The following is a 17521-nucleotide window of genomic DNA, read 5'->3' on the forward strand; positions in this document are numbered from 1 at the left end:
TCTGAGCAGTGCATTCCATGCCCTAGCTACACTTCAACCTTGCTTCTTTTGCAGATCACTTTAAGTCTGTGCCCTATTGTTCTTATTCCTTTTACAAGCTGAAACAATTTCTGTTTTCTCCATCTCTACGCTATGTTCTACCAATCTACTCTGTAGCCAGGTTGTACAGGAAGGAAATTTTCTTCCCTAAAGCCTTGCAGAAAGGTTTTAGCCAGATAGTGCTGGAATGATTGAACTGCCAGTGTGAATGATCATGAATGAACTACTGTCTTATTCAATGTCACCGAAAATCCATAATATTGGGAATGGAAGGAAAGCTGGGAATTTGGATTTGGGGACCAATCACCATTTTTAAAACACTACTGAACATTTTTCAGCCCACATTGCAATGGGAAAGTCCATCATATTGTGACGATTCTGCTTCTTTGACAAGATTATTCTGTCCTTGTTCTTTTTGAGAGTGGTTGTACACACAGATGGACCAATGTGTCTGATCTGGATGGGATTTAGAGTCAATTTGATGATAACTAACAGATACTGCTTTGGGAAAAAGGCTTTCAAGTTTAAATAAAACACTTAGACAATGAAAGGGGAGTGGCCAGTTGTCCCAGCTCAGTTTTTCTATGGGTTTGGTTTGGTTTGGTTTGGTTTGGTTTGGTTTTAGCAGTCTGGCTGTTCAGAGCTGTTGGTCAGTTTAAGCTGGGGAATCCAGAGAAACAGTTACATGGAAGAAGGTGTTCCTTGCTGAATCTCTGTGACATCTCTCTCTCACGTAAGACCCTGTGTTTGATTTTACCTTTTTTGTTGCCAAGAGGTGTTAATGGGGATTGTTGCAATAGAATCGATTGGGTTTTTAAATAGCTAAGTTCTTCTATATTCTGTTCTCTCTTTTGTTTGTGTTTCATTCGCTAATCTTGCAAATAAATTTTGTCTTGTTTAAAACTAAGTAGTTGGGCCAGCTGCATCATCTTGGAATATCCACTTACACCTACTTAAAACAACTAGCCAAAGTTAGGGTCCAGGCCACTTTCTTGAAACGTTTTGAGGGTGTCTGGCCTGGTCCATAGCAATATTTAGAGTAGTCAGTATCACATGGTGTCTAGGTCTCCGTCCTTGTGTATAAAGACAACTCGCAAGATTGACACTTCTCTAATTCAGGTACACATAATGTATAATATCGCCTCCATATTGCTTTTGAAGGGATTGCTCATGGTGCCAAGCCAGTGTTTCACATTTGTTCTATTTCTCTGATGCTCTACAGACCTCAGTCTAAGCCAAACCGCACTTGTTCCCATAATGAGCCAGCTCTCTGCTGTAAGTACAGTCACGAGTTCCGGCAGGTCATCAGTTGTTCAGAAGGATCTGTAAGTTAATGTTTTGGTTAATAGTTGTAGTAGCACCTACTGATACAGTTGATTGTGATTTTTAAGAAAAGCTTCCCCGGTACCAAAATGTAAAATAAACTGTACTTCAAATAAAAAGCAGAAGTATTGCAGGTGCTGGAAATTAACCAAATGACCTTGCATGTAATCCAGGGAGCAGGACAAATAAAACAGGAAAATACATTTTTAAGCTCAATTGATAAATGCTGCAGATGCTAGAAATCTGAAATGAAAGCAGAAAATGTTATGAACATTCAGTAGGTCAGGCTGCATCTGTAGATTTCAGGTTAACCTGTTCATTTTCAGGTTAATGACTTTATTCATTCTGGAAAACAGATAATTAGCCTGAAATGTTGTGTTTGATTTTTTTGCCTTAAAGGCAAGTAGAGGAGGTTGGGAAGTTTTCTGGTGTGGTACATCCATCTCAAGAGAAAGACTGATTTAACAGATATTTGCTGACACAATCCTAAGGCAATCATTATGACATTATCACTGCTTGATTGCTTCTGTAGCATGCCATTATCACAGCTATGGGGATCATAGTTTAATTGATAGCATCAAGACATTATTAATTGAGTGTCAGTCTTTCATGTAGGGTTATGATTATAAGTCTGTTTGTTCCTTTTAATAAGGAATTGTGCACTTGAGGGAATTTTAAAGTTTTGAGTGGGTTTTTGTGAATGGTTTTTTTTAAGGGAAGAGAGGCAAAACTATGAGAGACAGCACAATGGCTCAGTGGTTACCACTATTGCCTCGCAGCACCAGGGTCCCAGGTTCGATTCCACCTTTGGGTGACTGTGTGTGTGTGTGTTGAGCCTGCACATTCTCCCCCTGTCTGTTCCAGTTTCCTCCCACTGTACGAAGATATGCACATTAGGTGGATTGGTCATGCTAAATTGCCCATAGTATTCAGGGATGCGCAGGCTAGGTGAGTTAGCCATGAGAAATGTAGGGTTACAGGAATGGAGTGGGTCTGGATGGAATGCTCTTCATGGTTGGTGTGGACTCAATAGGCCAAATTGTCTCCTTCCACTCTGTAGGGATTCTAGGTGAAGGTGTGAGTGGATTGGAAATTGCAAATGAAATTGATAAATTTTTAGGATGGCTCAGTGGTTAGCATTACTGCCTCACAGTGCTAGGGACCTGGGTTCAATTCCAACCTCAGGTGACTGTCTGTGTGGAGTTTGCATGTTCTCCCCATGTCGGTGTGGATTTCCTCCAGGTTCTCCATTTACCTCCCATAGTCCAAAAATGTGCAGATTAGGTGTATTGGCCATGCTAAATTGCCCATAGTGTCCAGAGATGTGCAGGCTAGGTGGCTTTGCGAAATACAGGGTTACAGGGATAGGGTGGGACATGGTTTGGAGAGGCAGTATGGACTGGATGGGCTGAATGGCCTGCTTCTGCAATGTAGAGATCCTATGATTCTAGCAGCACAGTGGCTCAGTGGTTAGCACTGCTGCCTCACAGCACCAGGGACCCGGGTTCAATTCCCGCCTCAAGCAACTGTTTGCGTGGAGTTTGCACATTCTCCCTGTGTCTGCGTGGGTTTCCTCCGGGTGCTCTGGTTTCCTCCCACAGTCCAAAGATGTACAGGTCAGGTGAATTGGCCATGCTAAATTGCCCGTAGTGTTAAGTGAAGGGGTAAATGTAGGGGAATGGGTCTGGATGAGTTGCTCTTTGGAGGGTCGGTGTGGACTTGTTGGGCCGAAGGGCCTGTTTCCACACTGTAGGTAATTTAATCTAATCTAATCTCTGATTATAACATAATGCAAATTCAAAGTCTTCTATAGCCATGTAAATAGTACAAGCATGATGAGAGAGGAATGGGAGCAATTGGGGAACAGCAAGGAGACCTATACATGAACATTGGAGCAGAAAGAGGCAATTCAGCCCACAGTCTGTTCCAGCATTCAATAATCTTCAACTCCACTTCTCTCCATAACCCTTGACTCCTTTATTGTTTAAAAAATATGTCTGACACAGCCTTAAAAATACATAATGACCCAACTTCAAAAGATATTGCATGATGAAAGAGTAAACAGTTGAGATAATAAATTGGCTAAAAAGTGATAAAGTGAAGGTACAGAAATATGGTATTTCAAGTTGATAAGTTACTGAAACTGGATGAGACACATTCTAGATTCCTAAGAGAAGTGTAAACAGAAATTATGGAGAAATTGCTATGGTCTTTGAATAATCTTCAGGAACAAAGAACAAAGAAAATCTACAACCCAAGAACAGGTCCTTCGGCCCTCCAAGCCTGAGCCGATCCAAATCCACTCTCTAAATCAGGGGTGGGGAACTTGTGGCCTTTTGAATGAATCCAAATTTTCCAGAACAAATCTTTTATTTTTTATTAATATGTTTTTTTCATCCTTTATTATTTTTATTTTAATCTTAAAATGAATGTATTTAAAATACCAGAGAGTAAAAGAAAATTCAACGAAATAATCTTCACAGACTGACCGCCACAATTAAAACAAATGTGAATTTTGAAGAATATATAATTGAAGTTTCTTGGATGTGGCCTTATGAGATTGCAACTAACATAATGCAGCCTTCCAACATGAAAAGGTTCTAGACCTCTGGTCTAAACATGTCGCCTAATTCCTAAGCATCTGTATCCCTGTGCTCCCCACCTACTCATGCATCTGACTAGATGCACCTTAAATGAATCTATCGTGACTACCTCTATTACATCTGCTGGAAACGTGTTCCAGACACACATCACCCTCTGTGTAAAGTACTTGCTGTGTATATCCCCCTTAAACTTTTCTCCTCTCACCTGGAATGCGTGAACTCTCATTTATGAATCCCTTACCCTGGGAAAAAGCTTATCTCTATCTAACCTGTCTATACCCTTTATAATTTTGTAGACCTCAATCAGGTCCCCCCTCAATCTCCTTTTTTCTAATGAAAACAATCCTAATCTACTCAACCTCTCTTCATAGCTAGCACTTTCCATACCAGGCACCATCCTCATAAACCTTCTCCAAAGCGTCCACACCCCTTTGGTTATGTGGCGACCAGAACAGTACACAGTATTCTAAATGTGGCCAAACCAAAGTCTTGTACAATTTTAACATGATCTGCCAGCTGTTATACTCAATACCCCATCCAATGAAGGCAAGCATACCATATGCCTTTTTGAACATTCTAACCACCTGTGCAGCAACCTTCAGGGCACAATGGACCTGAACTCCCAGATCTCTCCGCTCATCAACTTTTCCCAAGGCTTTTCCATTCACAGTATAGTTCGCTCTAGAATTACACTTCCCAATATGCATCACCTCACATTTTCCTGGATTGAACTCTATCTGCTACTTCTCTACACAACTCTCCAGTCTATCTATATTCTTTGACAGTCCCCTAATGCTTTCTGCTGCTCCATCAATCTTCGTATCATCTGCAAACTTACTGATCAGATCAACAATGCCCTCTTCCAAATCATTGATGCATATTACAAACAACAGTAGCCCCAGCACTGATCAATTACTACTCTCTGTCTCCTGTTGCTCAACCAGTTCTTTATCCACTTGGCTAGAACACTCTGCTCATCATGTGACTTCACTTTCTCCATTCGTTTACCATGGGGAACTTTATTAAATGCCTTACTAAAGTCTAAGTATATGACATCTACAGCCCTTCCTTCATCTATCAACTTGGTCACTTCCTCAAAGAACTCTATTAAGTTGGTAAGGCACAAACTACCCCGCACGAAACCATGTTGCCTATCACTGATAAGCCCATTGTTTTTCAAATATAAATAGATTTTATCCCTCAGTACCTTTTCCAGCAACTTTCCTACTACTGACGTCAGGATCACTGGTTGGTAGTTACCTGGAATATCCCTACTACTCTTCTTGTACAGGGGTCAAACATGAGCAACCCTCCAGTCCTCCGGCACTTCACCTGTGTTTAAGGATGCTACAAAGGAATAAAGATGGTATCAAAGGACTGGAGATTTGCAAATGTCACACCCTATTTTACATTCTCTAATTCATAAATGATAAGGGATATAATGGCCAAATGAATATTTTATATTATAAATCTAGAATCCTTACAGGGTGGAAGCAGACCATTCAGCTCATTGAATCCACACCGACGTCTGAAGAGCATCTCACCCAGACCCACCCCATCACTGTAACCCTGCATTTCTCATGGCTTTTTACCTAATCTGCGCACTATGGGCAATTTAGCACGACCAATCCACCTAACCTGCACATCTTTAGACTGTAGGAGGAAACCCGCACAGACATGGGGAGAATATACTGACTCCACACAGTAACCCAAGGGTGGAATCGAACCCGGGCCCCTGGTGCTGTGAAGCAGCAGTGCTAATTCAGCCATTGTAAATCTGTGACTCTAGTGTTGTTCCCTACATGATGCAATGTTGATTTTATTCTATGATCCTTGTAGTTATGTGGGTGTTTGACCATGGAGCAATTCGAAATGTATAATAAACAGATTTCACATATTCAACATTCCTGTCAGGTGCACAGAAGGGTGGCTGTGGCTATGTCCAGCAAAGTGAAGTTAGAGGTAACATTATAAGCAATGCCACGCAAGGTCTGTTAGTTCACTCAAACTATAAAATAAATTTAAAAAGCTAAATGTGAATTTATATTTTGGAGAAATCAATTAAAGCTAAGAGAAACAAAGTGAAACATTGAATCACTTCTGTTTTCATCGAGGTGATCAAAGTCTGGGACCTTGATACAGGAAAGCTTATATTTGAATTTAGTGGAGCGCATGGTGATTCTGCTATTTGCTGCATGACATTTGATGACAGTGGAAGGAGGTAGGGATTTGCTACTTTTTTATGTATCAATTCCTTGTTGACTGGCCTAGCGATATAGAAACTCACAATTTTTTTTATGATGTAGACTTATTACAGGAGGAAGAGATGGATGCTTGAAGATCTGGAATCATAATAATGGCCACTGTTTAAGAATATTAAAGAAAGGTAAATTATGTCAAAAAAGGTTGAAAGCTCTTCAGGATTTAGATTCAAGAAATTGTAGATACTTTTAAAGATGAAGATAACATAGGATGATGCGTGAACTGTTCTACACTGCTAAAATATGGAGATGCAATCTTCAGACAACCCTCCACTGGAATCATTCCAGTGTGACAACAGATGCGCTGGTTCATCACAATAAATAGGATCAAGACCTGAGAACATGTAATTCAATTGACCTTCAAATAACTGCTATCAGAATGCTGTCCAAGGATTTGTGGCTTAGGATGGAACACGTTTTACCATAATAATAAGCAGATTACTTTAAATTTCTTTTAACTTACAATAGTTGATTATTTGACACCAAATTTCTCCACAGGTAGAAATTCACTTCAGATATCTCAGTTCAGTAATAAAAGAAAAACAGCAAGTAACAGAATAGGTTATGTACACAACAAAAAAGTAGTTGAAAAATATAAGCTCACCTACAATTAACTGCGTGTTTTCCAAACTATTAGCTGTGGATCATTGAGAGCCAAGATTCATCACCCACTGAAGTTTCATCTCCTTTTAAAGAATTTTCTCCTTGATAATTTGGATTTAATCCCTTTCTAACTCACAGCTAGACTTTACCTCTTGTAACGTTTCATTATTGAGTTGTCTTTGCTCTTTTCTCTAAATTTTAGATTAGATTAGATTAGATTACTTACAGTGTGGAAACAGGCCCTTCGGCCCAACAAGTCCACACCGCCCCGCTGAAGCGCAACCCACCCATACCCTTACATGTACCCCTTACCTAACACTACGGGCAATTTAGCATGGCCAATTCACCTGACCTGCACATCTTTGGACTGTGGGAGGAAACCGGAGCACCCGGAGGAAACCCACGCAGACACGGGGAGAACGTGCAAACTCCACACAGTCGGTCGCCTGAGGCGGGAATTGAACCCGGGTCTCTGGCGCTGTGAGGCAGCACTGTGCCACCGTGCCGCCCACAAGTTATGTTTTATTTTCATCCCGCATCAATAGCACCTGCTCCTTTCTAAGACTAATTCAGTTCTGCCTAAAACAGTTGGAGCAAATAGCTGATTAAGCTGAAAAGGGCCCTGAACTTCAGCAACAGTCGTGGAAGAAGTTGAGGCAGGGGATGTGATCAAGTCAAGTGACCTGAAACTCACTCATTAACTACTAGACAATCTTGTGACCTTGAATGACATGTCCACGTTTATACACTTACTACACACAGACACTTACATTAATTGTACAACTGTTTGCTTAGATGCATGGTCAAGATAGAAATCATTTGGGAAAAGGAAACTAGAACTCCCTTCCTCTGCAGTGGTATGGCACATGGTTACAAAATATATGCCAGAATAAAGCCAGAAGTAACGTTTCAATGATTAGGTAATCTGATTTGTAATAACAACTGGAAGCAACCTGATAGTCACACATCACAAAATTACACTTACAGAGAGCAACAATATCACCAGAGGTTCACCAATCATTTGCGTAAAATCATTGCAGATGTTTAAATATTAGAAAAAATGTTCATTTTGAACAAAGTGTAACAACCTCAAAATTGTCCTTACAGAGAACAGATGTGATGAAATCTGTGACTGCATCTATGTGGAGATGCACAAAAATAAGTGAGTAAGAAGTATTTGACAAAATATCCTCCAAACCATCTTTGATGTATGACGTTTAGCTGCAAATGTTCCTGTTGATACCCTTCTGTTTGATTTTAAACCTTCACTGAAGAGAAGACTCAGAGACCATTTTAGTCCAGTTATATACTGGGATGGAATAACTTGCGTTCTGCAGAAACGTAGAACGTTTGCTTCCAGTGCAATGCTGCTGTTAATGCACTCTTTGACTGACTGTTACAAATTACTCAGGAGATTTATTGCAGCAGGGAGGAAGCTGAGTGCTGTTTTTGTATTTCAAATGCTGTAGGTGTTTAAAGACTCTATGTTCCTCAAGTGAAGTGCATCTAGAAAGAACAGCAATATCAGAGGAAGTAGCTGCATCAGAAGGAAGGAAGTCACTTAATCTTAGGACAGACCACCATATTTTCCATTTTGCTTCTATCTTTTTAATTACCAGAGGTAGTTCCTGAAACTGATGATTCATAGTCATAAACGGGATGAACCAAAGGCAAGGTTGGAAAAAATTGGCACCTAGTTGGAATTATTGCCTTTGATTCCACCTTCAGCCATTTTCACAAGAGTCAAGGAGGGGAAAAGGCCCTGAACAGGCCTGTTCTTGTTAAAGAAGCACTTAATGGTGTTGAGGGCTTGTATCTGGTAAGAGTTTTAATGTTCAGAGGCAGAGAGATTTTAGCAATTACTTGGGTTTCACACTAGCTTCATGAAGGCCTAAATCAGACATTAGAGGCAACAAAAGTTTGAAAGGTAAATAAAATACTTTTGTCTCCTTTGATTATGAAGTGCCGTAACATGAGCTGTGTTCATTAAGTGAATTGTGACTGATTGAGTAAAGTAACTACCTCTTAGACAGTATGTTTGTCAGATTGTTATTTCTGCCACTGGCAAGATGTCACTTAAAAGTCAACATTTAAATGTGGAAAGCCTTAGGTGAATTAAAAGAGATATTGAAATGGATAAAATAGTAGAGTGCCTTTACAATATTGAAAATGTAGCCCAGTATGATAACAATGTCTCATTGTCTAAGCGTTTCCCATTGCTTTTATGTATTTAATCAAGACACCTGTGAAATAGTAGTTCTGAGGTTTTTACCTGGGTAGACCTGTGGGCTCTTTTTCTGTCATCTAGCTGCCTAATTATTTTACAAATGCTCGGCTCTCCTCATACAGCTGGGTTGAAGAGTCAGTTTGTTGAGGAGAGTTATAGGCTTTTCAGTGGTTTTCAGCTGTTACAATAAGGCTTGTGAAATCTGTTCATAAAGTGGATAATGAGTAGATTGGAGAAGGGGATTGGCTTAAATTGATTAGAATGTTTACATTCATCCTTTGCTGATGATTCCATTGGAAGAACCAGGCGTTTTGTTTTGGATTGCAGATGGACTTTTTAATCAGGCTGTTTGGGAATCATCTCACATTTAAACTTGCCTTAGCCTGCCTCTCAGCATCAATTAAGGCCACGGCTGATGGAAAATCCCAGGATTATGACAGCAGGATTGGTCTCACCTCCTGATTCCCACAGTGGATGTGAAAAATTGAATCTAGGATATTGGGAACAGGAGGTTATGGAAGATGCTTGTGAAAGTATACTGGGACGTAGGTCCTCCTCCTCCACCCCAAAAACTGCTCTACATTGTAAAAGTTATAAACAACCTATATTCTGGAGTAGGGAGCAGCATTATAACGTTTGCAGAAAATGTATGTGGTGAAGTAGTAGATAGTGATGAGGAGAGTTATAGGCTACAGGATAACATAGATTGAATGGTGAAATGGGCAGATATATGGTAGACTGAATTCAATGAGAGAACTGTGAACTGATGCACTTTGCCTTTCCATATTAATCCTCCTAGTATATTATAAATGGTACCATTCTGAAAAATGTAAATGAACACTGAGAATTTACCATCTTCACTTTGGAACAGAGAATGTTAAAAGGTGATCCAATACAGCATTCCAGGCTAGGATCTGATTAAGATATAAATAAAAACTATTCACTTTGGTAACTAGATGACTAACTAAAATCTATAGATTCAAGATAATTGGCAAAATGTCAATAAGGAAGATGAGAACTTCTTTTACTTGGAGAATTGTCAAGCTCTATCTAAGAAGATGTTTGAAGCTGATTACATAAATAATTGTAAAAGAAGTTGAACAAATACTTAAGGATGAGGAATTGGAGATATGGGTCCAGATGCATTCTTTTATAAAGAGGCACAGGCATGAAAAGCAGAATGGCTTCCCCTGGTGCTGAACGTTTCTATGATTCCATATGTTCTCTATGATTTTATTTTATTTCTTTAACGGGGGTCTTCAAATTGTGCATTGTATTTTAAATGGCATAACCAATGTTTTTTCAAGGAAAGACAGACTAAGAGCAACTTCTAAATTGACCAAACCATACAATTCTTTTTAAATTAGTGAACAATTTGCTTTGGAATTAAGTTTTCAAGGTGCAGTGCATTTCTCAATCACAATTCTTGAACTCCCTTGCAGATATGTGCTTGCTGTTGGATGGGACAGAAGAATAAATATATACTGTGTGAGTATTGCGTATACATATATAGTGTTAGGTGTTTTTGTTTCCCAAATATTTGTATGCTGTTCACTACAAAAAATGCTCAGTTAGGTTTGATTATGTACATTGTTCAATCAATTAAAACAGCAAGAATTTATTGCTTTCTTGTTGCTGGCTTTACAACAGATATGTCTCCTAGTGATCACAGCCAGAGCACTGGAGCGCAATAACATTCTCATCCCAGCTCCCTGGGCAGCAGTTCTTGTTGTAACTTGCTACAATGTTATAGGGAACTGTATTAGGCTTTGTAGGATATGCAGCAGAGTTTAAGCTCTGTTATGCTGAATTCAGCTGCACACGTTTCCAAGAAGGATTGCTGAATAGTGAGCAGAAGCCGCGACTGTAATTTTTACTTCTCCTTAATCTGCAAATCCGAGCTCAATCGATCACATCTGCATGCAGGCATGGTGGGGAAGTGAATAGAGAGAAGTGGAGAGGTTAGAGTAGGAGGGATGTTATGTGTTCTGTTTCCCAGTAGTTAGAAATAATAATTTTTGGACTCAAAATGCTGGAGCATCCTTGAGTGTGTTTCTTGCTGCTCCCCATGTGGCTGTTGCACTGATACATTATTGCTGTGTGCCCGACTGCAGTGCAACAGTAACTGTGGCAGCTCAAATGTCCATTTCCATAATATTAAGTTTTTTTGTGATTGGTGTAACAACCCTCTTACATTTAAAAAGAATAATGCCTCTTATCAAAGTAACTTTTACATCTGTTGCCGTTTTCTGTGTAAATACAGTATATATCTCTAAGAATATGAACAACCAGCTTTTCCAATTAAATTGAACATCTTACAGTCTGTTTATAGCTTGCTTTGCTTTCTCAAAATATTATTCATCATAACATTTGGGTGATAGCGTGTTGTGCTTCAGTCTTGTCAACTTGACTTTCATTGTCCTCAGTGATGAGTTGGCATGCTCCACAGCATCCAATTTGTTCAATTTCTTATCTCGAGGCTAGTTCTCTGCTCATTTCAAGGAGTAACTGTTCTCTGCACCTTGTGATATAAATTCTCTCCTCTGTGCCTTAGTGACATTCAGCTGTTCCTCTGTGCTTCCAACTTTCTTGTTATTTTCCAGTTGCTCCTTGCTCTCAAGTCTTGGCTGCTTCCTTGCACTGCCGCAGGTCAGCAGATTTATTCACTACTCGCATAGGACAGAATTACCTTTGTCCACCAAGAAATGAAACTGAGTTCATTGTAAATTGAATCTGCCTCAAATGTGATGTCTTGCTTTATGGTTTCACAGCTTCTTCAGTGTTGTAATCAATTCACTTTGTTTTTTTGAAAATTGAGCCGATTGTGATGTGCCAGTAAAAATCTTTAAAACATCCAAGCATCTCAACAAAATCATAAACATTTTATCATAGAATCTCTACAGTGTGGAAACAGGCCATTTGGCCCAACATGTCCAAACTGACCCACCCAGACCCATTCCCCTACCCTATTACTCTACATTTACCCTTGACTAATGCACCTAACCTACAGATCGCTGAACACCATAGGCAAAATGCTCTGAATGCATTTACCAGATCTTCCTTGCTTCAGATTGGAGGACAGTTTTCAGTGGAGGTATTAGCTTCAAGCCTCAATAGTGTCTCTTTCTCTTCATGGTTGACTGTGATAGAGCAAAGGAGAAACTGAGGACTGCAGATGCTAGAGATCAGAGTCAAGTGTGTGGTGCTATAAAAGCACAGCAGGTCAGGCAGGAGAATTGACGTTTTGGGCAAAAGCCCTTCATCAGGCATATGATGAAGCAAATCCTAACAATTGCTCAATCCCCTGTGATCAAGACCATCTGTTTCAGTGGTAAAAAGTGTACAGTTCCAAAGCCTGAGACTTTCTCAGGAAGGCTAGCCATTTGGATAGTCGCCATATACTTCTGTCTACGCATGGCTCGGTCAGTGTCTATGGCTTAAGATATTGTGAACTTGTCCTTTCCAATCTCCTCCTTTTGTGTTTCCATGTTGCAAAGCCCCATGTGTGCCAATCTGTTGGCCTTTCATCTGATTCCCTATATTTACATTTTCTAGCTGCGCTTTTAAAATCTTAAGAAATTGTTGACAAGTTCACCAGGTATATGTGTTATGATATGGGGTAACACCCCCCCCCCCCCCCCCACTGCTAATTTAAACTTGCAACATGGAAATGATTTAACCCGTGCTGTAATCTGTTAAAATTCGAGAGGCAAAGATCTATCCCAAAAGTCACTATTTAAAGTAAAAATTAACAACTTTAATTTTTTAAAGTCTAACAGAGAATAATTAACTAACAACTATTTACGAATCATTTATCTAAACCTATCTTTTACCTTCCCCTCTACAATACTGATCCGAGAAAATCCTGGAATAAGATTTACAGAAAAATTCAAATTTCAAAACCAGCTAGCTATCAAATCTTTTTTCTGTCTTCTTTTCTTCTTAGGGATTTCTGTTTCACAGGTCATTGGTAGACAAAAGTACCTTTTAAGAGAGGTATTCTCTGGGTCATCTGCATATGTTGGTGGCTTGGCAGTTCTCCCCCAAATGTTTAATATTTTTGGGTTTTATATCCCAAAGCATCAGGTTGTTTCATTGGTTTCAATATTGTCGAAATACTAAATTTGAACTTGATTGGAGTTTAGTATCTTGGGGCATAATTTGAACTGATTGGCAGCATTTGAATTTGTTTTTTGTCACATAGCAACCCAGGTACTTCTAGCTGCTGGACCAAATGTTACATTGTACATTCTCCAGCACTCTGTGTGCTTGCTAAGTCCTTCAAATCTTTTAAAGGCACAGTACACCTCGACACCTTCATAACACATGTCTCAGGCTTTGGAATGCATTGGTGGATCCAGTGAATTGGCTGATTGGAAATGTTGCTGAAATTTTTTTCTCAATTTGCACAGGGTTTTGCTTTTGTCCTCTCCTCCCAAAAACAGAGTATAAGTGACCCTTTCCACTTCACTAATGCCTTTTAGAAACCTATTGAATGCCAGCCTGCATTGCTGTTCAAACTGCTCAAATACCACTCCAATTTTGTAGGCTACAGTTATGCATTCATTACTGTGACAGGGACCAATTCATTTTCATTTGATTCACTTAACTTTTATTTTTCTCTGGTACTAATTTGAGTTGAGTTTTCTCAATCTAATTTAACATCTTATGTACTGATGCTGATTGCCACCATCTTTTGGTTCCCAGCATTCAAAATAATCATATTTTTAGACTCAAATGCTCAAGCTTTATAGAGTGTACATTTTACAGCACCTCATGTGGGTAGTGCAATGGTGCATTGTTGATCACAACCTGATTATTTGACTCATTGGATATACAGGCCAATTAATTCCTCTTTCTTTACAAATAATACAACCATAGAACACAGCCCATGTGAACTTTAATATGGCATAAGACACCAGGTTGTAGTCCATCAGGTTTACTTGAAATCACAAGCTTTTGGAGTGCAGTCCCTTCTTCAGGTGCAGTGAGAGACAAAAAAGCACACAGACACAGTCATGGTTTTTATACCTAACATGTTATTCCAGTCATTTAGTTTGTCTCCAGTACCACTTATTTTAATTTTTTGTAATTATCTCTCTTAATCGGATTATAGGCCATCCCTTTGCTGGTTATTCAGCTGTTGACACTTCACTCACAATCTAACATGCCTGGTCACCTGCAGAGACTTATTATCTGACACTCCACTCACACCAGTTGTATGATCTTTTGATCTCTCTACCCATAAACTCTGTGTCTGTGCTGTCTTCTCTCACACTGCACCTGACGAAGGGCTGTGCTCTGAAAGCTTGTGATTTCAAGTAAACCTATTGGACTATAACCTGGTGTGGTATGACTTCTGACTTTGTCCACCCCATTCCAACAATGGCACCTCTATGTCACAACTTTAATAAGAACGTGGATGGGTTGGGCTGAACAACGTTTCCATGTGATCGATTCTGTGTAATGCCAGCATGGCTACCTAAAGTCTGTCAACATAATATTGATCAAAAATTGAACCTTAGACTTTTTGGATTAGAGGGTCACTAGCCTAAACTCCCAATTTTCAAAAATATGTTTTGCAGTGACTGTTGATGCGCAGTAACAGCCATTTAACAGCTGTGATATATTTGTTTTTAAGGATATTCAAGACTGTATAAAAATGGTAAAGTTGTAAATTTAATAAGAAAATCTGGTTTTCTTTGTATGGTCTAGGATTCCTTTGGTGACCACCATCATACACAGCCTCCTGAGCCACATTGGCAGGATGATCTGGTAAGAGAAACTACTATTTAATCCTGTGGCTGTTGGCTTTAAGAATCGGAGAGTTCAGAAAAAATGTGTACTCACCAACATTTGCATTCACAACTTTCCTACTATGGTTCTCTCCATCAGCAAGTGCACAATCTCCATTTCTAGGCTTGCATTCCTGATGAAGGGCTTATGGCCGAAATGTTGACTCTCCTGTTCCTTGGATGCTGCCTGACCTGCTTTTCCAGTGCCACACTTTACGATTCTGATCTCCAACATCTGCAGTCCTCACTTTCCCTCTCTTGCATTGCAGGTTGTATAACTTTATTGTAGTGATTGCGTTAGGTGGACCTCCATTGACTACGAGGTTCTTGCTTGGGGTTGTTAACCTGGACCAATCAGGAATGCCTTGACTCTCCTCCCACTGGCAGATACTCCACTGGTGGTGCCTCCCGTTTTGGTTTTAAACTTTCTGAACACCCTTCCATTCACTGCAGACAATATCTGTCTGCAGACTCAAAAAGATCCCATCCTAGTGAAACTGAAACAGCTGGTGGTAATGGGGGAACCAGAAGGGGCATCACAACCAGGACTGAAACCTTTTTGGACCTGGCGAGACCAGATCACTGTCGAGGATGACATATTACTGTGGGGAGCAAGGGTGATTGTTCCAAGTGAAAATCACTACCAGGTACTGGCCGAACACCACCAGGCTCATCAAGCAGTTTCCAAGTTGAAGATGCTAGAGAGAAGATATGGCTGGTGACCAGGGTTGGATGCTGACTTAGCTGCATTGGTGGGGCAGTGCCCAGAGTGCCAACAGGACAAAAGTTGCCACCAGCCCTGGCCCCATATTTGTGGGAATGGCCAGGTAAGCCCTGGACTCGGGTGCATGTCAACTGTGCTGGTGCTTTCATGGGCTCAATCTTCCTGGTCATTATAGGCATCCGTTCAAAGTGGTTGGATGTGCATAGAGTTCATTCAGCAAACTCAGGGATGATGATTGAGAATCTGCAAACATCATTTGTGATACACGATCTCCCAGAAGTATTGGTCATGGACAATGGGACATCATTTACCAGTCAGGAATTTGAATATTTTCTACAGTCCAGTGGCATTCAGCACAAAAGGACAGCTCCATAGCATCCGTTGTCCAATGGTCTGGTGGAAAGTGCAGTCCAAACTTTGAAAGCAGGCTTAAAGCAGCAGCCTACCGCAGTAACTTGATACCAAGCCATCCTGGTTCCTGTTTGATTATAGGACTACCCTGCATGCAACAACAGGGATAGCTCCAGCAGAGTTGCTGGTGGGGACAAGACTCCACACCAGGCTAAACCTGATATTCCTAGACCTGGTGGGGGAGAGGGTGAAACAGCTGCAGGAACACCATTGCTGGCCACATGCCTCCTCTAAGCAAGAGACATAATTTAATTCAGGGGATGAAGTTTGGTGCCGGAACCATGGAAATGGCCCGCTACAGGTAGAAGGCAAGGATGATGTGAGGTCAGATCCCGTAACTTACAAAGTTCGGGTAGATGATATAGTCCTGAACAAACTCTTGGATCACCTGAAAGCTGTTACCTCGCAAATGGGGCAGGAGCAAAACATACCTGGCCCCTCAGAACAGCCAGAAGGCTTGGCAAAAACCGCAGGTGTATGCCCTCCATCTAGTGTCGAGTAAACCTCAGAGTTTGAGATGGATGCAGCCTTGATACCGTTACCACCAGAAGAAATGGAGAAAAATTTCCTGAGATGTTTCAGATGAAAGAGACAGGCCACGGTCCAGTACACGCTGCCTGAGTCTGAGTCTGAGGAACTGGACCTGGGGCGAAATTGTCCTAAGAGGAGCTACAAGTGAAAGAGCTGGCCTACATCCCAGATTTATTGGGGGGGTTGTGGGGTGGGGAGATGTAGTGATTGGATTCAGATGGACCTTGGTAACTACAAAGTTCTTGGTTGACCCAGCTTAACAAATCAGGAAAGCCTCTGCTGACCAAAGAATCTCCTCAATTGAGGACTGACTCCAAGCTGGCTGGCCATAGCCAGAGTACTGTGCACTAGTAAATAAAGGGTGACTTGGTGACAAGACCCAGCCTCTGTGTAGTTAATCCATATGTATGCTAGGAAAATACATACTGAATGTATTAATGGATTAAACAGGAATAAATAGAGCTAAAAGAAAATTCAAAACACAACTTAATGCAAACTAGCCAGAAGAACCCAGACATCAAGAAAATATGACAGCAGTAATTTGTACAATGATGGAAATGTTAGCAAAATTATCATGTTTCTGGATTGTCATCCATTGGACTGGGCTGATAATCCAGAAATGTGAATTAAATTTCCACAATGGTAGTTAGGGAGTTCAAAATTCAATTCAAAATATAAATCTGGGATGAAACGTTCATATCAGTAATGGTGAACACACCATCGGATTGTCATTAAAAGTCTATTTGCTTCACTAATCTCCTTAGGTTCTGCCTGTATGTGACTCCAGACCTACAGTGATGTGATTTCTTTTAACTACCTCCTGAAGTGATCCAACTACCCACTTAATTGTATCGAACTGCTTCAAAATTAGGGGAAGAATAAAACGGGACAGACCACCAAACTTTGTCCTCGGCACCACTAAAGCAGTCAAAAGTTTATTCACTAACATTGTACTAATTTTATATCAAATTGTCCCATTGTTCCCATTTTTGAGTTGTACCAAA

At 40.3% G+C, this 17521-nt stretch overlaps 1 protein-coding gene across 1 annotated transcript in view; it reads left to right on the top strand.

Moving 5' to 3' along the window:
* Positions 1-17521, top strand: part of wdr95 (WD40 repeat domain 95) — a 121527-nt gene that overhangs the window by 90877 nt on the left and 13129 nt on the right. The window contains exons 17-22 of the mRNA XM_043692043.1: positions 1262-1364; positions 6080-6186; positions 6272-6351; positions 7937-7991; positions 10499-10544; positions 14772-14831. Of these exons, the coding sequence (XP_043547978.1) occupies positions 1262-1364; positions 6080-6186; positions 6272-6351; positions 7937-7991; positions 10499-10544; positions 14772-14831 (451 nt within the window). The remainder of the gene's footprint in view (positions 1-1261; positions 1365-6079; positions 6187-6271; positions 6352-7936; positions 7992-10498; positions 10545-14771; positions 14832-17521) is intronic.

This window comes from Chiloscyllium plagiosum, chromosome 6 (assembly GCF_004010195.1).
Source record: "Chiloscyllium plagiosum isolate BGI_BamShark_2017 chromosome 6, ASM401019v2, whole genome shotgun sequence".
NCBI classification, from domain to species: Eukaryota; Metazoa; Chordata; class Chondrichthyes; order Orectolobiformes; family Hemiscylliidae; genus Chiloscyllium; species Chiloscyllium plagiosum.